Source organism: Patagioenas fasciata, chromosome 9, assembly GCF_037038585.1.
Source record: "Patagioenas fasciata isolate bPatFas1 chromosome 9, bPatFas1.hap1, whole genome shotgun sequence".
In the NCBI taxonomy this organism is placed as follows: domain Eukaryota; kingdom Metazoa; phylum Chordata; class Aves; order Columbiformes; family Columbidae; genus Patagioenas; species Patagioenas fasciata.
Window position 1 is genome coordinate 23039082 of NC_092528.1, and position 24064 is coordinate 23063145.

Sequence of the window (24064 nt, forward strand, 5' to 3'; positions counted from 1 at the left end):
CTTTCTTCCTTCCCCATCATAAACCTTTTTGTCACCACCATTCCCATCAATCTACTCACCGCCTGTGCTCCAGAACAGCCATCCTGACACAGACTGGTCAGCTCAGCTGTGAGTAAGACCATTAACATACCCTTAGGAAAGAGGGTATGAAACAGGGCACTTATGGAGAATATTCCTCTCTCAGATTGCAGCGGCCTATAGGGCCTTTATGAGCTTAATTTTGCATTTTCCTGATCATATTTAATACTACATTTCTTACTGAATCCGTTTAGTTATTTTTGAATATATTTATAATTTTGACAGCCATAAAGTTTGGTAGCAACGAGGTTTGTAATTTAAATATGCATTGTGTGAAAAAAAAACTAAACCAAAAAAACCCCAACCAAACAAACAATGAAAAACCCAAACAGCAACAAAAAACTTTTGTTTTTTAATTCTGAAGCCTGATAGTTCAATTTCAGGCCTCTGGTTCCTGCATCTTGAGAAGTTATCTTAGCCATGACTTTATATATAGCAATCATGTCCCTCAGTCACTTTTTGCAGAGCTGAGCCAAATGCTGTCCTAGTTACTATCTCTTCATTAAAAACAACCAAAAAAAGTGCCAATTCATACCTTTCAACATTCTTGCCATCTTGCTTTGAACTTTCTCTTGTTTACGCACCTTGGACAGTGAAAACTGCCAGTTTCAGTCTGCTTTGTGTTGCTTACATAATTCTGACAGAAGCCTTCCAATGCTGAAAGTTTTTAGATAAATGTTTGCTTGTTTTGCTGTTAAACTTTTAAGGAAATCAATATATACCTATTTCTATTGCAATCATTTCTTCCAACACTTTATAGCATCTTTCTTCTTTTTAAAAAAAGCCTGTATTTTAGACTAAGCTGATGGACAGTGATCCCGTAATTTGTACGGTCATCTTACTTCTTAAACTCTATGTAGTTTATTTTAAGGAAGGCACTTGTCCACCTTCAGTGTCATAAAAAACCCAAAGCTCATCTCCCAGGAAGCATTAATGTCAGCGGGCTTAAGGTCTAGATTGATGGTTGCATGGGCAGTTCTCCAGGGCAGAAGGCAGAGTAATTTACAAAGACAGATGTCCTCTCCCTAATCAATTCTTCTGTCCCTAACCCCCGACATGCTGGTTTTCTGCTGTATGAGCTTTTGAACCCCCATTCCATTGTTGTACACCTGCAAATGCCAGCATAAGAAGAGTGGGAAAGAGGGGGACCAGGCTTCCCATTTGCATCAGCTCAAGCTGCCCCAAAACCTGCCCTTTAACTTTTGTCAAGGTAATGAAACAGTAAGTTGTGTTACAAAGTTAAGTTAATGTAGCAGGTAAGAAGTTCCATTGCTGAACTGAACCTGAGGCTTATACATAGTTGATAAATTGCTCAAATGCCAGGTGTATTTGAAGTGGACCTATTAAGGAGAGTGGACTGAACAGAGACCACCAAATAGAAAGCTTCATACAGTTTCAGAAAGAAAGCTGGTCAGTTCTAGCTGCTTGTACATCCTTACCATTTCCAAGTTACTGTGACTTGGAACTACCAAATATAATCACAGGGGAAAAAAAATATAGCATTGCATTTTCATTTAGAACAAGACAACTGCAGTAATTATATGTGTGGACATTTCTTGCTGCTAAGGCTGCGATCTGGATTTCATGCTTCAATAGCAGAATGCCAGATGAGAGGAAACCGCTTACTTAAAATTGCCCAGACAAGAATTACAGGCTTGTCTCAACTGACAGAACAATGTATTTTCAGCCTAAATTCCTTCCCGCATCTCCTTTTCCAAAGACTGTTCATCTGTTGCCATAGAGACCATTTCCAGTCCACTCTTTTCCCCTGCACAGGTTCTATTCTGGGGGATCACAGCAGCAGCTTCCCTGGCCACTCTGGCTGTGCCTCCTGCCCAGGAGCAGCCAAGGGGCAACAGCAAAGCTGAACATCTGCAACCGCACAATGTACAACTGCTGGTAGCAGAAGTGCCTTTTTTTTTTTAATCCACAAAACTGGTACATAATGAGGAGGACAAGCTGTAGCTATGCAGTGCATGAAAACGTGGGCGTGCATCGCCACTGTCAAATCTACTAGGATGCCTTTTTATCCTTTAAAGGGAATGTCACATCAATCACACTCCTCGTTTTTGTTGTGTTTCTTTTTTTTTTTTTTTCCTTCTGGCTTTGCTCTAATGGAGATTATTACAAGTGACGGGAAAACAAAAAGGATTCACTTTCCCTCCACTGGTGGCTCTTGCACAAACACTCCCCGCGCCCGCACCCCGGGGGAGCCGCTCGCACGGAGCAGCCGGGGCCGCGGGCGCTTGGAGCGGGGTGACCGCACGATCGCAAATCGCCACGGGCAGCTGGAGCAGCACGGGACTGGGACACACCCCGCCCTTCGTGAGTTCCACTGCTGGAGACCCCCGAGCCGCACCTCATGCGCCGGCAGCGGCCCCCGCCCCAGGGCCGCCACCTCTCCACAGGAACGGCTCCTCCGCTCGCTTCCGGCGCTGCTTTTGTACAGGGCTGTTTTAGTTTTAACTTGCTGGGAAAGGGGCATTTGGGAGGGATGGGGAGGAGGGAAGGCCGCCAGCCGCCCGGCACACTCCCCTCCGGACTCGCCCTGCGAGGCGGGACCCGCGGCCACGGCGCCCTGAGGTGACGGTGACGGCCCCACCCGACCGCGCGACCCCTGCAGTTCCCGCCTTAAGACCCGGAGCGCGCGCGGCGCTGGGCTCTAGGCCGTGACGTCACCGCCCGCCCTCGCCGCAGGGCCGAGCTCTGTGATTGGCTCTCGGCAGGCGGAAGCGGTCCCGCCCCCGGCCAGTGGCGGGTTGGCGGGAAGGGCCGGCGGGGTCTGCGGGGCGGTGGGTTCGGGTGTTGCGGGTCGTGCTCGGCCTAACGGCGGGGCTGGGGGACCGGCTGTGAGGCGGGGGTGACAGCCTGTGAGGCGAAGGTGACAGCCGGGCCGGGTTCGGCCCAGCCGCAGGCATGCAGGCCTTCCTCAAAGGCCCGTCTTCCATCAGCACCAAGCCCCCCGCCGCCAAGGAGAAGGGCGCAGCCGGGAGCAGCGGGGAGGGCAAGAGGCTCAAACCCATCCCCTGGGTGGAGAAATAGTAAGGGCTCTTCTGGGGCCGTGGGGTCGCTGGGCGAGGTGGCCATGGCTGTTTGTGGGGGTGGGTTGGTTCTGAAGGGGTGTGTGGGACGGGAGGGGGTGACAGCAGAGGGGACCGGTGTCCCTCTCTGGGGGAACAGCTGTAACTCTTTCTGTTGCAGGGGAAAACCAGCACGTGAACTGCTATAACAGCCCTCTGCAGGTGTCACTCAGCAGAAGTGCAGTAAATGCTTTGTTTTTGAGAAGCCTTGATCGGCTCACAAAGTAGTAAAATATTGCAGTCTGCAATCCAGTTCTGCTTCCAAAACCAGCTCAGGCTGGTGTTTACAATAGGACTAGACAAACAGCTTCCTGAGAAATTAGATCACTTCTGTAATACAGACCAGAGGCATTACACACGTTAGACTGTTATGAGTTTGACCTCAAGTACAAAATTTGCTGTGATTCAGTACCTGGTGTAATCAGAAAGGGAAATGTTTTTCTCAATTTCAGTTTTCTTCTGAAACTTTGTTAGCTAATAAAATGCATTTAATGTCTTTATTTAGTCGCCCCAAAAATGTGGATGAAGTTGCCTTCCAGGATGAAGTTGTGGCTGTGCTGAAAAAGTCCTTGGAAGGTGCTGATGTGAGTGTAATGATAACATCTACCCAGTCAGTGTGTTTAGGCAGAGACTTTAGCCAGTGGTAACAAAAACAACTCTTTTCTAACTCAGCGATGATAATTTTTAGAGCGATACTTTATGAACAAGCTAAGTGGCTTCTGCATAATATGTTGTGATATATGTGTAAAACTTGCGATGTTTCCAGCCTTCTAAGCATTGTAAGGTTGTCAGCTTTGTGATGCAGTTTGGAATTTTTCTGGAAACTCAATTGGTAAACATCTTATTAAAAGTTTCAAAACTGGGAAGGCTTTCTTTGTCTCTGCACTACTGTTCAGCTACTAATTTGGACATTCGTGTTTAAGAGGAGAGGGGAAACTTTTCTTTCATGGAAAAGTCTGGATTGCCAGTCATTCCTAAACAGCTCTAGTGATCTATCAGTGCTCCTATGAAACTACTAAACATTAAAATAAATATAGTCTTTGCTACTGAGGAAGTTTAAGTTATAAGTGCCAAGTCTAATACTTAGATGTTGATCCCCAAACTTTTTGGGTTAATGTTTCCAAGTAAGTCTCTTTGGCTTCAAAAAGCTAAGCATGACAACTGCACAAACTGTGCTGCCATGTTGGCATCCGTGACCTAAGAACATAAAGGGGATGAGCCATGCATTTTCTGTTGCTTTTGTTTACACTTGTGTTTGCTTTTGGATAAAAATTTAGTAAATATTCAGTATGAATGATGGTTATTTCCCTCAATCAGGTGGTGGGGAGATGGAGGGACTGAAGGAAGAAATAAAGTAGGTAGCCAAGAGATGGCTGTGCTTTTTGGCAAATGTGGACAATTCCTTCCTTCGTAAATGCTGAGACTTTTTTTTATTTTTCTCAACATTTAATCTGGAAGGGTCATTCTTGTGCTCCAAAAGCAGTTTCTGTTTTCATGGGCTGCTAATGCCAGCTGAAGTGGTTGGTAGACAGATGTTGTGAAAATGACATTTGTGATGTGGCTGTCTGCTCATCAAGAGTTCACAGGAACAATTTGGGCCTTTCAGAGTTTGTTGTAAGAAGCGTTTCACTCATAGTGTAGTAGTCATTAGTTTAATCAGAACTTGCGGAAGTAAAAGTACTTTATTTGTTTGAGCTTAGAAAGCTAAAACAAAGCTGATATGACAGAACTGGGAATGACTTCCATAATTGCTTTCTGTAGTTTGTATCTCTAGATTCAGTTTACTTTGATAATGCTGTTGTAATGTGACCTTGTACCCATGGAACTCTGGGTTTCAACAGCAATGCTGCTATAATACAATATTTGTACAGTTGACGTAATTAGGAAGGAACTATTAACAGCTAAGGAGAACTGAGGTGCTGCCACCTATTCTGTCTGGACATGTCAGTCATGTAATATCACTTGGGTGATGGGTTGTGAAGTTCTATTTTGAGCAACAGCTATTTAAAACCTCACAGCTTCTCGATCAGCAATTTTTCAGATTATGAGCCCTACTACACTTGTGTTGAATTTGCCTCCCGAGTTGAAAAGGCAAATTGTAACTTCTGCTTGCGGTTACAGGCCGTAATTACCCAAACTCAGCAAGACATTTGAGAACAAAATTATGAAAGTACTTTAAAATATTTGACACTTTTAAAATGTGGACATTTTTGTTAGTTCTTGAAAGGACTCATTCTGTCAAAAAGGCAAAAGTGTAATTTGAATTCTGATGTGGCTGGTACTTATTTCAGAAGTTCTTGCTGAATTTGGAGATCTGGTGAGATCAAAGAAACAACTGTGACAATGCTGTAGGTTTGTGTAATGCACTTTATTTAAACCTTAGTGGTGAAAACAGAGAGCCAGTCCTTTGTTGATTGACGTGTATTTGTGGACCTTGGTTTGGGACCTGCTAAATGGAGCAGGACTTTTAAAGTCCCTGGTGTGTCTCTGTCTGTAACAACAGCATCTGTCTTGTTATAAACTGGGGAGACCAGAGTCTGAGCGGTTTTGAAACTGAGAAGTTGATTTCTGTCTGCCAGGACTGTTGGTTTGTTATTACTTTTTGCAAAGAAACTGACAAGGCTCATAGTAGTATTTGATTTTCATTTCCTTGATGGTATCTTAATGATCAACAAGAGAGTTGGGTGTCAGATTATCATTGCAATTTACCTCTTCACTTGTACTGAAACTTCTAGAAGAGAAGTTGGGGTTTGCAGTATATGTGGTAACTTTCCCACAAGCAGGATGATGCCTGCAGGTATCCTGCTCTACCCTGTCAAGCGTGGAAAAATGGATAACCAGATCAGGTTGCAGTCTGTATAAAAATAATGCTGCAGTTACATAAAGGATTAGGCTGTGCTTGCTGAGAAAGCAGTGTAAATACTGGTGAGAACTTCAGCAAGAAACAGGCGTAAATGAGGTTGAAACAGAAACAGTGGTAAAGTGTGGGTTTAATGGAATTAGGAAACAGATTCTTATTAAAGCCTCTTACCTGCTAATGCTGCTTTTGAGAACCAGTAGAGTGTCAATTAGCACAGAGGCAGAAATTATGAATCTCCACAAAAACGTCTACCCTTACAGTGTGCTAATCTAACGTGGATGTTGGAGAATTTTCAGCTGTCATTCAGTAAACATTTTCTCTCCCTGGAGCTTTCCTGAAAGATACAGGGTGATAATAATGTTGTGTTATCTAATTAAACTTGAAAAAAAAATGTTTGTTAGTACTGGCTGCTGTTTACATTTCAGTAACTAGGGAAACAAGCAATGAATGATTGGCAGAAAGAGCGTGCAAAACTTGAAATGGATTTATTTACTATAAACTGATTAAAGATTGAAATTCTTGTACCTGCACTTTTACGGTATATACACAGTTGAATCTGTTCTCTGTGTCTTACCTTAGTTGTTAAAGTGGGATGCTTGTTACCAAACTGGTCTGTCTGTATTTCATTTTCTGATTATGGATTATTTACTCCTGCATTTTACTCTGCTCTTTTGCTGTCCCCATTCTGTCTGCATTGCTTGCTATATTCAGGATAAAATTCTCTAATCTAATTTTAGTTGACTCTTTAAAAATAGAGCATTTATTAAGGGCTGGAAATCAAGTCAAACTGAGAGGTTTGTCTTTTTGCTATTGATTGGAGGGGATTTGGGGATTCTTTATCTAAGAATGTAGAACTGGAACATCCCTTACTGCCAAAGGCAGCGGTTTTAAAGTGTAGCCTGATAATCTATAAGAGGAATTACTTGAAATGGTATAGAAAGCTCTCACTCCTATGCTAATTAGAAAGCTGCTTGATTTCAGCCAGAATCTAGTCATGGCTAACTTATACAAATCTGATTTATGCCAAATTTGTTCTTTGTCCCCATGTTGCTCTGATATATTTATGAAGATCAGTCATATTCCATCTCAGCTTTTGTTTCACTGAGCTAACTAAATCAAACAAAGTGACAAAGTGACAAAGGTCACTTCTCCTAAGATGGGCTCTTCACTCTGTTAATCACCTTTCCCAGTTTGGATTCATCATCCCTGCCTGTGGGTGACCTGAGCTGTGTGTAGCTTTGCAAATGAAGCTTTCTCAGCCCCATGTTAGTATTAGTAATTTTCCATCTGCATTAAAAGTGCACCATCCCAGGACCACTGTGTTACATGGGCTTATACTGTCCCTCTGACTGACAGACAAAATGAAATCTGCTTGTATTTTATTCTAGCTGATTAATTCCAGGTCTTTAGCAGATATTTGGGTATATTCTCAAATGGTGAGATTTCATGCTTTGTGCTGCTAAATGTCATCCTATATTTTACTGTGGTCTTTGCTGCGCTGCTTTGGTTTTCCTGCGTCAGCGTATTTCTTTAATGCATTACTATTTTTTACGCTGATGTTATTAATTACATTATTTGAAAGATGAGTTAACCTGATCTCTTTAAGAAATGCCACCAGTTTCCTCCTTTGAAAAGATCCTTGGATGGATGTAGAAATTTGCCAGTGCTGTGCATTCCAGTGGGTTGTTGCCAGCATCTCTGTGATTAGTGTGGGGACACGTCTGCATTGCACCCACTGCAATGTCATGCAGGTTCACAAGCTTCCTTGTACTTACTGGAGTTAGTGGCAGCCCAGAATTCTCAGCATGGCTTGAAAAGGCCATCTGGGGACTGAGGAAGGACAGGGGGGTTAACCTGCATCAAATTTTGTCACAGCTGCACTGCTTGTAGTATCCAGACTGTTCAAAGGGCATTCTTGGGTAAATTTGCCTGTCACTGCAGTCATAACAGTAAGTTCTGTAGGCTTTAGTGACCTCAGACATGACCTGGAGGGAATATATAAAAATAAAATATAAATCGAAGTATCAGTTTTGGTAAAACATGTGATGGTTGCTGTCTTATAAACAGCAAGTGTTTGTCCTCTTTCAAAGCACTATGTGCAATGGCCTAGAAGTGATAGAGTTTATATTATTTAACAGAAGAAGTAGATAATTTCTGTTCTATTAGGTGCTCAGATTTTCAGCAGCTTTTCCTATTTGAGATTTGGTGTGTTTGTTGCTTTTTTTAAAAAATGGTCTCTTGCTGTTTCAGCTTCCCAATCTGTTGTTCTATGGCCCACCTGGGACTGGAAAGACTTCCACTATTTTGGCAGCTGCTAGAGAACTCTTTGGGTAAGCTGGAATCAAGTTACTTTGGTCTAATCGAGTATTACGTGTCTTCTCATCATGTGGCAGGGTGCCTCTGGTCATCGCCTGTTCTTATGTAGCTTCTAGAAACTTTCTCATACTTTCAAGGTCTTTTTTGGGAATATCTTCACATTCTAATTAATTTCTAATGTGATAATTCTTTCTCATTTGCCCTGCCACAAGTCATTGATTTCTGTTACCAATACAGACTTGCATCACTTGAGACTGGCAGCCCTGTAACCCTGTAGCAGGGGATATGAAACAAAGTGGCTTGCTTATGCCTTACTGAACTTGGTAAAGGAATTCCAGTTTTAATGGTATATCCAGCAAGTTGTTAGCTTCACATAGATCTCAAAGCACTTCATAAATGTCAGAATTGTAATCTTTCCATCGTGCACCATTGAATTGTGTCTGGAAATAATATTGGGAGTCAGGCAAAAATTCAGCACGTGTACATTCATCAGCTCACTTGTACCACTTGGGAGTTTTTGAGTAGTGACTTCAGTGACCCATAAGCAAATGGCTGAGAAGGTGGTTTGACGTTATGAACAAATCCAGTGTTGAGCTCAGTACCCCACCAGCCCTGTCATCTTTAATTTTTGGCTGATGTTTTTTTGGAGAGAAGCACTTCTAGTTTAATAGTAGGAAAACTACTCCACATTGTGTGTCCATTTGCATTCCCAGAACTTAAAATCCATTGTATTAATTTTTAACTCAGAGGTGCTGCTGTATAATAGTGCTGCTAAATACTGCCTGTATTATACTTTCTAGATATTTCTTTTTGGTAGTATTGCAATGGAAGAGCACTGCCAGTGACTGTGTCTGGACATTTCACTTGTTCTTCCACATTGCTTATATAATACAGTGCTCTGAACTTAGGAAACCAACTTCCTATTTTTTTTCCTGGATAACTGATGTAATGTTACACTTCAGTGTTTTCTGCAGTCTGAGAAGAGATTTTAAAAATAGCTAATGGAAATTCATACCTAAGATTTAATGATCTCAACTGTCTTTTAACAAAGTATGTTATTTAGTAATGCTGGCAAAAATAATACCTGCCATTGAAAAAGGCCAGGCGGGTTGTTGATGTACTTTATAATGTATCATTACAAGAGTTAGCAGCTAACATGCTGCAATAAAAATTTTGCAGGCCTGAATTATTCCGGCAAAGAGTCCTTGAGTTAAATGCTTCTGATGAGCGTGGAATACAAGTGATCCGGGAAAAAGTGAAGGCTTTTGCTCAGCTGACTGCGTCTGGAAGCCGTTCAGAGTAAGTGCTGGACAAAACCGCTCTGGCTTAGGACACAGCATGTGGTTGTTTTTGTTTAGGTTAACTTTATAATCCTAATATGAGTGATGGGTCAGCACAGCCCTGAGGTTTGTAACACGCACAGTGCTTTAACCAAGCTTTGACTTCATGTAATTTCATGTTGAGAGTTTGAATACCCCAGAGGAACTTTTACTAGTGCTGTTAGAGGCAGACAGGGAAAACCCCAACAGATTAAACCTTCTGGATTTGGTCGTATGTTGTTGCCTTTGCAAATGTCTGACTGCCGTAGAAAAGCTGCTTTGGGTAAATTGTGGTGGAAGTTACTTCTCTAGTACCTCTAATGTGCAGCATCTCATACAAGTTGGGTGCTAGTTTATAAGATGCTAATGAGATTCTGGTGTTAGGTGCTGAGAAGCCCCGTGCAGGTGAAGCTGTATGTGTGGGAAAAACGGGTTGTAGAAAGTAGCGGGGAGAAACGGCATGTCAGGACTCTCTGGCACAAAATGGTCTTGTGTACTGGAATGAGTTTGTTGCAGTGTCCTATAAAGTTCAGGGAACTGGAAAAGCCTGTAAAGAGAGCAGCTGCATTTCTTGTTAAAAGAAGAAACTTAAAACAAGAGTACAAGTGTCAGCCTTTCTATGGGAACTCTGAATGTGTTCTATTTGTTGGGTATAAGTACTTAAGTAAAATATGACTTGCTATTTGTGGTGGTGTTTTTTTTCCTTGTCTCTATATTGCATGTCTCCTGTATAACGGATTTCTTATTTTTCAGTGGTAAAGTTTGTCCTCCTTTTAAAATTGTAATCCTGGATGAAGCAGACTCTATGACTTCAGCAGCCCAGGCAGCCTTGAGACGCACAATGGAAAAAGAATCTAAAACAACACGTTTTTGCCTTATTTGTAACTACATCAGCAGGTACATGTGGAACTTGTTGCTCATTTGGACTTGTTGCTCTTCCTGTTCTGTGCTTTTTTCTTTTTCTTCACTAGGAGGTTGATATCTAATTTTCATAGTTTTGAGTTAATAGAGATGTAACAACATGAGATGTCCCTGCTCATTGCAGGGGGGTTGGACTAGATGGCCTTTGAAGGTCCCTTCCAACCCAAACTATTCTATGAATACAAGACTGAAGACAATATTTAGGTATTGTTATTTCTTAGTGTTTCAGTTTTAAGGTTATGCTGCCCTTTTCTGCCTTGATAGTGTTGTCTGTATGAGTTTAACCCATGTGTTCATTTACCAAGCACATACCTTCCTTTCTTTCAGAATAATTGAACCTTTAACATCGCGCTGCTCCAAATTCCGCTTCAAGCCTTTGTCAGACAAAATCCAACAGCAGAGATTATTGGATGTTGCTGAAAAGGAACATGTGAAAATCAGTAGTGAGGTATCTTCATGGTTGCCATAGAATTTTATTGCTTAATCCAGTGCACAGCAGTGAAAGTCAGCATACTTTTCCAGACTGCTCAGCTGTATTAAATATGATATATAAACTCATTTAGATATTATTCTCCTCCTATAGATAGGATAAATTTTAAGAGTCTTCCTAAAGCCAAAAATGTCCACCAGAGAAAATTCGAAGCAGAACTGTGGGACTTTTTGTTCTTTGCTGAGTATACTTGCATTAAACTGCGCTTTGTTCTGAAGTCACCAGCGCACATTGATATTAGCAGAGAGGTTGCCTTGTAACTTGTGTACTGTGCTGGTCTGTGACAATCTGCTTTAGGCACCGCTCGATGTTTTAAAATCAACGTGCTGAGAAAGTGTACTGGATTTTAATTAACAGGGAACATCTCACTTGGCATTTCCTGACGTTATTTTTCAGGCAGTATCTTACCTTGTTAAAGTGTCAGAAGGGGACTTAAGAAAAGCAATTACATTTCTTCAAAGTGCCACTCGCCTCATGGGCGGGAAGGAGATCACAGAGAAGATAGTCACTGAAATTGCTGGGGTAAGCTGCGCTTTACAGTCTCTCCTGTAATTATTCTGAAAAGCATTGTTGTAGTAATTGTACTTGCTACTTGTATCTGTATCTGCCTTTGCTCAAAGTTTGATTAAAAAGTTGGTTTATACCCATTAGTATTGCAGTATGGTACTGATATACTATCCACCAGAATTTTAAAGGCTGCCTGATTCTGTATGTTTAGTACAAAGCCAGTTTCTAGCAAATTGTTCTGTAAATGAAAGAAAACTGTAAAATAGTCATCTAATTCAAACTGAAGTTGAAATATTCTGCCCATGGATGCAAAAATGTATTGCCTTTTGTGGGACAGTAGACTAGAATGTCTTTTTGGCGCTTTTATATATATAATGTGTGTGTGAGTGTGAGTGTATAAATTACTGCAAAATGTGGTTTGGAAACACCACAGGGGAATGACTTTCAGTAGCAGCTCATGTTCAACTTAACGTTCTCAGTGATGGTGTCTCCTTGAGGATCTGTGTAGGATCTTGCTTTCTGACAAAACAGCAGTGATTTCTTGTAGAATGACATAGGTAGTACTGACAGGGAGAGGAGAAACCTGACAGGAAATGCATTTAATAAAACTTGTGTGAAGGGGTTCCTATAGCAACAAAACACTTATCCCTTAAAGCGAGAAATGTGAGATGAGGAGTTGAGGAGCTGAAAAATAAATGAGCTTTAATGATGGACAGGTTTCCCTTGAAGGTGCTACCATCGTAGCTAATTGCAAGGGTTGTGAGGTTTTCACTGAGATGGAACCAGAGGCAATTGCTGCTGTGCGTGTTTTCCAGAACAGTTTTAAACAATTTTCTCAGTGGTCTTATTCTATGCATCTAGCTGGCAAAAAGAGCTGGATTTCACTTGTAGATATCTGTAAATCATAATTTCTAAGAAACCTGTTGGAAGCGGTCTAAGTTGACTGTAATATTAGGAAACACAAGCATGAAATTTCATTACTAGTGCTTGTTTAATCCAAAGGAACACAACTTCTTCATAAAGCCTTCAAGTTCCTGGTCTCACGGAACTTTTGTGACCCTGTAGTGACCTTGGTACAAAAGATTAATAAAGAAGTTTTGAAACTAAACTGTCCAGACACTCAACTGACAGGAATGGGAAGGAGTAGGGGGAAGATGTGGGCATTGCTTCTCTGCTCAGAGCTAAATCATGGCATCTGACAACTTTTTTTCTTCTGTTTTATTGTCTGATATTGTTGCATTGGGCTTTTTTGTTATGTCCCTGGTGTGTCACTGCAGAGAAGACTGATTTGCTGTTTTCTTTAGAACAGTACAAAAGCATTGGCTGATAAATTGTTAAAGCAGGTCCTCCACTTAGTGTCTTGAATAAGCAATTGTGTATTTGGATTTATGAACTTGGCTTTGACAACTCATTGTCATTATGTAGTTTTTATTTTAGTATCACCAATATAGGGCAAACATAGCTCTTCAAATTTAGCTGGTCTGTCTTGTATACTTGCTTGAAAGTGGTTGGGTGTGTAGAGTAATGAAATGCTAACATGGCCTCACTCATAAACAGTTTGTGTCTGTTATTGTAAGCATCAATTTCAAGTTTACAAAGTTGAAATTAAGAAATGTAACTTCTTGTTACAGGTCATCCCTAAAGAGACAATTGACGAACTGCTGTCTGTCTGCCAGAGTGGTTCATTTGAGAAACTGGAAACGCTGGCAAAGGTAGAGTCCCTGTGCTCGGGCCTGGGTATCTTTCTGGGTCACTGTCCTGGGGATCCTTTGCTGCTGGGCCGCACCTGAGGAGCGTTTGGCCTCAGGTCAGTCAGGGTGCGCATTTCAGGAAGCACAGTTAGTGCTCTGATCTGAGGAAGAACGGTCAAAGCTGCAAATTATATTCCCTCCCAGTATGACTCAGGCTTTCTCCCAAGTTAAACTGGTGATGTGGAGCTGTTGGGCTGAATTAGGCAGAGCAGGAATTCCTAGCGGGACACTTGGCTCAGGCCTTTAGAACTGCGTCTTCGGTGGGCTGGGCTTGTCTCTGGACTAGTTACCTTCTTGGTCACGCAGAAGCTGTGTTAGATGAGAAGTATCTGAATAAAGCTGTTCTAAGTCTTCAGTTTTAAAATAGTTCATGTTAAGATTACAGTACACTAGTGAGTAAGTTTGTCTGACAAACTGCCGTGACTTAAAATAGACCTTGCTGGAGAAGGCACAAGCTACTGCTTTATAGAAGTGGATTGATTTTCTTTAATACAGAAAAGGTTTTCACTCTCTGTGAAGAAATGGGAAATACCTAATCTTGTGAGTTTAAAGGAGGCTCAGATAGTCTTGAACTGGATTTTAAATGAAGTTGTCCCTGACAGGGGAGCATGCCATAGCACCATTCTTCCTTCCAGTGAAACGTTCCACGCCTGTATGAAAAAAAACAGTATTGGTCAGGCTGCTGTTTTTTACTTGGCTGGGCCTTATCAAATAGTTTTGGTAGGACATCTGGTTTTGAGCCCGGATTTATTCTCCTGTAAACTTGCAGCAAATCATAGAATTCTTGTGCCAGGATTTGTGCAGATATCACAGCCTTATACTTTCACATTTGCTTACCATGATTTATAATATGTCTTGATCTTAAGAGGTGATGATATGGATTGTCTGCAACCTTAGAGCTGGTCTAAGTCAGGCCATGTTCTCATCAAATATGTTAGTCTGGAACTGTTCACCAGTTTCAAGAGTAGGTGAGGGTTCTGTTGCCTGTATTAGTGCTCAATATGCAGTTGACACAATTTGAGTGGATACTTCTGTAAAACGTGGGTGTATATTTTGTTGCATAGAAAAACAAGGTTGCTCCAACTCTTTTTCTGTTTTCATAAACTCTCTGCCTAAATGGCTTAATGGAACATTGTCCTCAGTCTTTGCTGCTTTTGTAACTGGGAACTACTGATTTAAAAAAAGAAAAAGCTATCTTTAGTTGCCATTTTTTTTATTTGATTTAAAAAGTTTTAGTTTTCCCTGTCTCTCTGTGCTCGAGGCTAGTGACTGCCAGGTGAGGAAGATAAATCAAAGTAGGTGGCAGCTGGAAATGTGAAGGCTGTGAAACTGCCACATGATGCTGCAGATGCTAAGCTTTCCTAATTTTAGAATAAGATTGGGCAGGTTCAGTGGAGGTTGTTGAATGCTTAAAATGTCTCTAAGCTCACAAAATCCCTGAGATGTGAATTGTCAGACAGAAGCTGGAAGAATATTTGGGCAAAATTACTGCTATATGTGCCTTGCACACTCTTGCAGGCTTTCCTCAGTGCTCACTGAGGGTCCCTGTCAGGCAGGATGGGCTGTGTGCAAATTACTGACTCGTCCTCTAAAATGTCAAAGTTCCATAATAAATTTCAGTACAGATTGGTTTTCCAGTTTGTTGCTGAATTATTGCCATTTTCCTCCATCCTTGACACAGAATCTCATCAATGAAGGGTATGCTGTTGCTCAGCTGGTAAACCAGCTGCACGATGCTGTTGTTGAGAGCGAAGATTACAGCGACAAAGAGAAATCTGCCATAGTTGAGAAACTTGCGGTAAGTCTGTAGCTTGAGTTTAAAAAGCCCCACATTAATCTCCGGTGATTTTCTTGTTTCAACTCTCTCTTCTAAGAAGTGCACAGAATGATTTATTTTTTTTTCAGTCCCGAATGTTCCTTGGTAGAACCTAATATTTTGTCCTGAGAAATTTCATGAGAAGGAACTGTAATCTGATTAAAGTGAATTATTAGTCATGTTATACTGTTTTAATGGTGCTCATGCAAGAGGTTTGCAGGTTTGTGGGTTTTTTTTAATATAAAATGAGGGAAAATTAAATCAGAACTTGAATTGGGGACTGCAAACTTCATCTTTGTGTTCTCCACTGTAACTTAGAGACAGCTAGCTTGAGCACCACCATTTTAAGAGGGTTTTTAACTTCTCTGTTCTGTTTGCAGGAAGTAGACAAATGCTTGGTGGATGGAGCTGATGAATACTTGCAGCTGATGAGTCTCTGTGCCCTGGTCATGCAGCAGCTGACACAAAACACTTAACAACCCCTCCTCCATGGCTGGCAGCAGAGCAGCTTTTTGTTTCATGGGGAGCTGAGGTTGAGGGCAGGGACTCGTGTACTTTTGTACTGGTTTTTTTCAATAAAAAAACTGCTCAGCAGTTGGAAAAGCTCATGCTGGGATATTTGATTTTTTTTTTACACTTGGTTAAAGAGATCTCTGGCTGCTGAGAGGCCAGTAATGCTCCTGCTTTGTAGTTCTTTGTACATTTACACATAGGTAAATGCATCCAAGATGAGCATACACATGCTGCACTTAAGGTACCATCAGCTGGAAGCTTTGAAATAAAGGAGTTGTTTCTTCCAGCCCAGGTTGCTTGGTTTTGAGACAATTCAGTAGGGCATGTTGCAATAGGACAAGGGGTGATGGTTTTAAACTAAGAGAGGGAAGGTTCAGGCTCAACATGAAAGAATTTTTTACACTGAGGGTGGTGAAAACACTGGCCCAGATTGCCCAGAGAGGTGGTGGATGCCCCATCCCTGGAGACGTCCCAAGCTCTATGGGGCTCAGAGCAACCTGATCTAGTTGATGGTGTCCCTGTTTATTGCAGGGGGTTGGACTAGATGAGCTTTGAACATGACAGAATAATCCCCCTCATACTGAACACAAGGCTTCAGGAGGAATCCAGCTCCTGTGTTCACAGCTGTTAGCAGTATAAAGACCACAGGTCTTGGTGGTGGTGGTTCAGCAGTGTTGGGCCCACCCTTCCACAGATGTTTTGAACACTTACCAGATTCTGTTCATTTGAAAACTTAATTCCCTGTACTGTCACACCTTCCAGAGTGCTATAAGGACTTGGCCTGGCCCTGTGCTTTTTCATTAAGTCAGTACTGAATTATTAAATGGGCCACTTCCTACTCTGATGAAAGGGTATTTCAGTATTATAGACACATGTCAGTCACCCATGAGCTGTGTCACATGGGCACAGCCTCTGGCTCCTTCACTTACTGGCCAAGCTGGAAAATCACATAAAGCCCAGTAACTGATAAAACTTGGGAGGTCTGGACAGGGAGCAGCTGATGCCACCGCTCTGTGTTACTGGAGCTCCATCCTGCCAGGTCACACAGCTGAGCTGCGATCCCCCTCCCCCTCCAGCCAAGGAGCAACTATTCACAATTTAAGTGAATATAGAAGTATTTTATTGAACATTCAAACTTCATTAAGACATGTGCAATATGGCAAATTTTACTGGGTTTAACCCTAACTAAGACAATAGTATGATTGCTTGCTTGCTGGGGCTTAGCAACAGGGTCCAGATCACACTTACCACTAATTAAATACTTTATTGAATAAATACATATGAAACAAAAATGCATTTTAATGCTTATAAAAGTTTAGAGATTTTGAAAGGCCTTTCCAATTCAGTCTGAAGTGTAAGTACATACAATAAAGGAAGGTAGGCTAGTTTAACATAATTGGCTGACTTTATACAGCACTTGTATCTTTTAGTCCATAAGTAAATTATTAAATGATAAAGAACATCTAATACAACCACTTCTATGGAACTAGGAAATAAATTTCTAATAAAGAAAAAATTTACAGACCCCATGACTTTCCACCCAACCCCAACAGTCTAACCCTAAAGTGGATAAAGCCAGTGGCTTTCCCCACAAGAGCTCACGACAAAAAGTCGCTTCGCTTATCAAAAATCTGTATTTCTGATCCGTTATGAGCATTGAGACAAGATTCAATATATCCCCAAAGAAAGAAGCACAATGCGCGTTGTGAATCGCCTATTCAGCAACAGCGATCACGGCATTCAACACCTCATCCCAGGGATTAAATGAGATCAGCCACATTCATTGGCATCTCCTCCACTGTAGTATTGTAGAAAGTCTCAATGTCTCGCAGGATCCTCTTGTCCTCTTCAGTGACAAAATTTATAGCCACACCTTTTCTGCCAAAACGACCACCCCGGCCAATTCTGCACAGAAAGAAAAGCACATTTCCACACAAGTTAACTACTCTGATCCACTTCAAACCTCGGCAAGAGCCATTCACTACCTGCTGCTCTTTATTTGCAACTGGCTGGTTTGTGCTGTATTTACAGGGCTTGCTGCTACTGAAGGCACATCTAGGCAGGAAAAACCACCAGTGCCAGGAGTACAAAAGCAGCATCCATCCTGTGCAAAGCAGCTGTTACTCTTTTGGCTGCAAAAAATTTTGTGCTTGGTACTGTCATATTAAGTCCCAGCTCAGCCTCCCCTCTGCTCTGCCAACAACCCCTACCACACGCATCCAGTTTCAAACACATGGCATACAAAAAATAAGCCACTATTCAAAAGCAGATTGTTCCCAAATCAATCCAATCATATCCAGTAATATGAAACAGCACACTCAGCTTGAGAATTTTAATCTGTTTCCAGTAGGAAAACTTACTGGATGTTTTTTGTTGTGTTTTTGTGTTGGTTTTTTTAAAAATCAGAAATCCAAGCTTAACATTCTTGTGTAAGTCCAAGTCAGTCACTAAAGCATCACATTATAGTTTAGCTACACCCACCATCATCAGTTCTATCTTCCCACAGATGGCACAATAAAGCATTTGTAGTCAGCAAGAGGTTAACACACAAAAATGGCTCACAAAACTTCATGATTAATCACAGCACAAAAGGGAGAATCCCACTGTGGAAGAGGAGCCACCAAGAGCATACAGGGCACACAGAACATGACCACAGCTGGACCTCCAGAAGCAAGGCAGTCCTACACATCTGGCTTGCTGGGATGCTGAAGGTCTAACAGCAGCACTCAGCAGCACCGACCATCAGTTGGGATCTACTGATGGAGTTCACACTGCTGCTACGCCAGTAATGGCTTTTACAGAGGCACTCCACAACCTACCTGACAAAAAGGCAGTTTAGGAGCTGGTAATTCCCCCCAGATCTCAGCAACCAATGGTTGGCCATCACTGAACTTAGCACACGTAAAAGTTTTCCCATTGCTTTGTGTTATTGTCCAAAACCTCTGTTCCTCCTCAAAAGCATAGGTGGGCAAGTTAAGGCTAACTAAGGCTTTTTTAAAGCAGGAACTCAAGTAGCTTATTTTCTGTTAGCTTATTAGCAGTTACCATATTAATGGATGCATAACTCTCCTTGTTATTGGTAAGGACTAAATGGAAAACCAGGCAAGGTTCTATGCCCATTTCCACAGGGGCCATGACACTTGGCACAGCTTCACTGCCTAGAGGACAGAACTAACTCACCTGTGAATGTAGTTTTCACGATTGGTCGGCAGGTCATAATTAATCACCAATGACACTTGCTGCACATCAATGCCACGAGCCTGAAAAGCAATACAGATTCTTTAATGCAAGTCAAAGGTTTCAGATTTAACTATTTATCCTGTGTATTTGTTGACCACATGGTTAGTGATGAACTACAACTGTGTAGTCCATAGTGGAGCGTAGTCTTTACTCTTCCAAGAAGCTCCAAACAGCTCAGGCTACAAGAACCTTCACTGAAATATGAAGCTTTTGGCACCAGATTTAAACAGAAATGTGTTTGCTGTAAGATAATACTCACCAGCAAGTCAGTAGTGATCAGGACACGGCTTGATCCTGATCTAAACTCTCTCATGATAACATCCCGTTCCTTCTGGTCCATGTCACCATGCTGTAGGGTTAAAAGTTCTAATTACTACAGCTGCAGCACTCCAGACTGATAAATCCTTTCAAAACCAAAGCAATGTATGAAACCTAGCGTCCCCACCTGCCTGGGAACAGAGCAGGTAGGGATAGGAGGAAGCACTTTTCTTTAAGCAGGGGGAACGATAATACAGCACTGCACAGCTATATTATAACTTTCCTGCTTTCCATCCACATTTAGGTCATTATTATTTGGTTTGCATATGGCATTTCAGAAGTTATGTGGAAGCATCAGTTCTTACCAGAGCTGAGACTGTGAAGTCCCTGGCATGCATCTTCTCTGTAAGCCAGTCTACTTTTCTCCTTGTATTCAGGAAAATAACAGCCTGTGTAATGGTCAGTGTCTCATACAAGTCGCAGAGAGTATCCAGCTTCCACTCCTGAACAGAACAAAGATGATCAGGAAATCTGTCATCACCAACCATTTAGTACATAATACAAATCCCAAACAAGCAACAAAACTCATGAGCAACAACCAATTAAGCATGCTCTAGTACATAACTGTATTTAGTATGACCTGGAAAGTTAGAACAAGAGATCAAGCAAAGGTTCTGCTTGAACTGTTGCACCAAATCTTCAGACACAGGACACTGGACATTAAGAAAGAGGTCCACCCCAGTCATTTTCGATCCAGTGCATAGTTGTTCTTCTTCCTGCATGTACTCTACTAGCATTATTACAGAAACCAAAGCTCAGCCTTGGTTTCTGTAATTTTAGTACAGTGCTTTAACAAGAAGGTAGGAGAACGTAAACTGAACTCGCCCAGCCAGAGCCAAGTCCAACTGATACCAACCTCTCTTTCAACATTAATGTAGAATTGCTTGATACCCTCCAGAGTCAGTTCTTCCTTCTTCACCAGAATACGTATGGGATCTCTCATGAACTTTTTGGTCACCTCCAACACATCCATTGGCATGGTAGCTGATAGCAACACAACCTAGAAGACATTACCCACTGTCAGCATGTGCCTGGACAACAGCTTAATATTTAGAGAATTCAGCAGTTCTCAGCTACACTGTAATCAAATCCACATCCATCAATTTAACCATGTAAAAGGTTTTTACCTGGATGTTTGTGCTTAGTTTTTGAAAGATCTCATAAATTTGATCCTTAAATCCACGGCTCAACATTTCATCAGCTTCATCCAGAACAAACATTTTGATCCATTTAGGTGCTATTAAAAAAAAAAAACAACTCCTGAAGTTTCAGAAATGTACTAAATACTTCTGTAAATGTCACTTTCCAATACAAGTCTGCAATTACAGCAAATGCATTACTTAAGCTCTTAAGGGTGTGATATTTATGTTGGAATTTCATTATCAAGAACAAAATTAAGCTTATACTTACAAAGGTAGCGTCTATTCAACATATCAAACACACGCCCTGGAGTGCCGACCACAATGTGTGGAGCCTCAGCCTGAAGTTTTTGCATTTCATTGCGAACATTTGTACCACCAATACAAGCGTGGCATGTTGCTCCCATGTAGTCTCCAAGGGCCAGAATTACCTTCTGAATCTAAAATAAAACCCTCTGATTAGTAGCAGTTCGTGGTACACTGAAGATTAAGCCCTGTTATCATTGGTGCTTATGGACTTTAGAAGCCAACAAAACAAGCAAGGATTCTGCAGCTGTAACAGGTGCTAATGATTTGGCCAAGTGCTTCTTACTGAAGTCATTTTCTATAAAGTTTAAGTCAGAGGGGCACTTCAGTTACATTTTTATCCTTACTAGATGAACTAGCTGAACTGACTACCACAAATCTGCTATGAAGTTAAAAAGCAGGGCCTTCCAGAAGTGAAGTTTTGAGCTCCTAAGGCTTCTGAAAGTTAAGCACTGCAGGAAGTTCATACAATAGTGTACAAATGCACTGCAATATGCCAGGCTTCGAATAAAGTCTGACCTCACCAACATCTTCAGAGTAAAGAAGACACTAAGCATTTTGATGAGAGCATCTTGTTCTGCTAAGCTGCTTTTTTTAGACTTCTTTCCTGTCTGATTTAGTATAGTTTTACCTTCAAGAAAAATCTTCACTATAGCAACTTGCATCTCAACATATACTGCTGAAAGCAGGAAATTGTATATAACCTATTTTCTACTCTATTTTGAGTTCTGTTCAACATTTCAAGACCCTACATCAGTGGTATAAATTAATCCTAAAAATTAAGTGCCCTTTAAGTTTGGTTAAACATTCCCACTTGGTAACACAGAATACAAAACCTTGAAGGTGAAGCAGACATGTAATAAATACGTCAGTCAGGAAAAGATCACAAAAATAGAAAAACAATCAGTAAAAACAATCAGTGACCACATGTGCACTGCTGTTTTCAAGTTGCACAACTGCACACAAGTTCAAATAGCTTTAAAAAGTATGTTTGGTTTCCACTCAGAACACTTGTGCTTTTAAAAACAGATCTTGTATTTTGTTTTTCTGCTGAAGATGCTCCCTAGAACCATACACAGCACAGCAGCAGCTACAGCACACTCTCCACATGCAACAATTTAACTTTTCAAACAGGCAGAGACCTTGCTGGACAGAAGCCAGTTTATATCCCACATTATTTAACACCAAAACAGTTCTGAATTGATATTAGCTACAGCCCCTTAAGAAGCGTTTTTATTGTCTCAGCTGTGAAACCTGAAACCTATGCAACACACAAGCAGCTTTTTTGTCAATACCTGTTGAGCCAGTTCTCTGGTAGGGGCCAATACTAGTGCTTGGGTCTCCTTGAGATCAATCTCCAGCTGCTGCAGGATGGAAATAGCAAATGTGGCTGTCTTGCCAGTACCTGACTGAGCTTGAGCAATCACATCATACCCTAAAAAAAGTAGGATACACATTTACTGCTCCCACACAAGTAATTGATGTTGTTAGTTTTATTTTATTCCCTTTGAAGTAAGTGATCAGTATTAATAGTTCTCTCCATTTCAGGTCAGTCCCGAAAGATGGTGTACCATCATATCACTTGTTCAATAAGGATTAAAAAGAGGTATCACCGTTCACTAATAAAACAGTGCAGGCATTTTAAAACACTTAGTTATCAGATGTTGATACCACCAACAAATGAATCACCCACGTACCTTTGATGCACGGAATAATAGCTCTCTGCTGAATAGCTGAAGGCTTTTCAAAACCATAAGCATAAATGCCCCTTAGAAGGGATTCTTTTAAGTTCATATCATCAAAATTGTCAACAATCTCATTCCAATTGCTCTGCAATAAAGAAAAAAAAAATAGAAAATATTAAATACAACACTTATCCTCATTCAGCGATTGAATGCTTAAGTCAGTGCCCGTGTGCTCACCTCAATGACACCATCGGGGTCCATTCCCTCTGGGCCGCCATGGTCTCTGTCACAAAACAGAGCAAGCTGTTAGCACAATGGCAGCTAAAATGCAGAAGCAAGCTGACACTTTAGTTGCCAAAACTCTGGACATATCTTCCCAGCAGGTGCTTTGGTGTTTTGCCCATGGAGAAAAACTCCTACCCTCTCCCCACTAGCTTGGATGCCACAAACTCAAGTCCTCAGTTCTTAATGGGATACAACAAAAAATTACTGAAGCTTTCAAGTGAGGCCCGCAAGTAATTTTAGACTGTAGGGAAAAAAAAGAAACGCCATACAAATCCAGCTGAATCACAGGTGAACAGCCTCGCCTGTGAGAAAAGCGAGCCAGCAAAACGAGGACCGCATGTCCCGGCGTACAGCGCCCCCCTCGCAGAACGCATTTCCTGCATGCGGGGCTCCGCACGCCGGGCCCGCCGCTGCGGGGAGGGATGGGGCAATGGCGGCCGCTGCGCACCCGGAGCGGCCTCCGCTGCGGCAGGGGGGGCTGCGAGGGGGAGCGGCCTCCCGGCTCCGCTGCGGGTCCCCCTCAGCCCGCCCCGCCCCGCCGCCGGGAACTCTCGCGAGAGCTCCGCCCCTGGGATTGCGCAAAGCGGAGCCTGCGCGGAGGAGGGCGCCGGGCGATCGCCTGGAGGGCCGCGCCCCTCCCCCCCGAAAAAATGGTCTCGCCATCAGCCGGGCCCGCAAACCCGGGGCGATCCAACGGCGGAAGCCGGGCGGGGGGTAACTCGGGTGCGGATGACCAAGAATCATTAAAAAAAAAAATCCTTAGCAAGGTGCTCACACGTTTTTGTTTCACCTTAGCTCAGAGAGTACAATCAAGTCAAAAAAACCCCTTTTTCTGAGGTAGGGTTTATTAAGAAATAGCATCAAGTCAAAATCGAACGCCGAAAACTAGAACCAAGCCTCCACTGAACCGCGATTATGCGGAGAGACGAGACCGAAACGTCTAGAAGCGGGAGGGGCCGGGGCGCCAGGCGTTGTCTAACCGCGGCGCCAGAGCCCTCAGAGCGCCGTCTGGAGCGCGCAGGCACCTCCCGCACACACACAACCTCCCTTTCCTCTCCCCAGCCGCCCCCACCCACTCTATCGAGCCCCCTCACGAGGAAAGGGCCCGTAGCCTCGGCACGCCGCACCATACCTGCTATAATCCGCGGAGCCGCCTGACATGTTCCGATCACCGGGTCTGTCCTCAACTGAAAAGGCAAATCCTCCGCCGCGCCTGCTTTATATACCCGCCCCGCTGCCGGACTCGTTTCTCCCTGCTCTGCGCATGGATATACACCTCACGACACAGCGAAAAAAACGTGAATCGCCCCGAATTGAGCCCTCTTCCCATGCGGCGCCCCTCATCCCACTGTTCGAGGTGCTCTGGAGGGAGTACTTGAACCACTCGGGCCCACGAGGTCAGGGGAACATAGAACTACTTTTTTCCTCGAGAGCGGAAGG

The 24064-nt window shown here is 42.4% G+C and overlaps 2 protein-coding genes and 3 non-coding genes across 5 annotated transcripts; 1 reads left to right on the forward strand and 4 right to left on the reverse strand.

Annotated features, from left to right (window-relative positions):
* Positions 1-2886: 2886 nt before the first annotated feature.
* On the forward strand, positions 2887-15746 carry RFC4 (replication factor C subunit 4). The gene is made up of 10 exons (XM_065844343.2): positions 2887-3119; positions 3664-3742; positions 8269-8348; positions 9514-9633; positions 10407-10550; positions 10902-11022; positions 11461-11586; positions 13203-13283; positions 15004-15120; positions 15519-15746. The coding sequence occupies exons 1-10, from the start codon at positions 2995-2997 to the stop codon at positions 15612-15614; spliced, it is 1089 nt and encodes a 362-aa protein (XP_065700415.1). The 5' UTR covers positions 2887-2994; the 3' UTR covers positions 15615-15746.
* Positions 15747-16748: 1002 nt separating this feature from the next.
* On the reverse strand, positions 16749-23862 carry EIF4A2 (eukaryotic translation initiation factor 4A2). The gene is made up of 11 exons (XM_065844342.2): positions 23757-23862; positions 22577-22622; positions 22352-22484; positions 21950-22089; positions 20620-20788; positions 20337-20446; positions 20066-20209; positions 19515-19652; positions 19151-19240; positions 18832-18911; positions 16749-17556 (listed from the first exon to the last, which is right to left on the reverse strand). The coding sequence occupies exons 1-11, from the start codon at positions 23783-23785 to the stop codon at positions 17412-17414; spliced, it is 1224 nt and encodes a 407-aa protein (XP_065700414.1). The 5' UTR covers positions 23786-23862; the 3' UTR covers positions 16749-17411.
* Positions 19313-19438, reverse strand: LOC136105516 (small nucleolar RNA SNORA63). The gene has a single exon (XR_010651963.1). It is a non-coding gene; the product is annotated as a small nucleolar RNA SNORA63 (small nucleolar RNA).
* LOC136105525 (small nucleolar RNA SNORA81) lies at positions 19831-20011 on the reverse strand. The gene has a single exon (XR_010651972.1). It is a non-coding gene; the product is annotated as a small nucleolar RNA SNORA81 (small nucleolar RNA).
* LOC136105527 (small nucleolar RNA SNORD2) lies at positions 22169-22238 on the reverse strand. The gene has a single exon (XR_010651974.1). It is a non-coding gene; the product is annotated as a small nucleolar RNA SNORD2 (small nucleolar RNA).
* Positions 23863-24064: the final 202 nt, after the last annotated feature.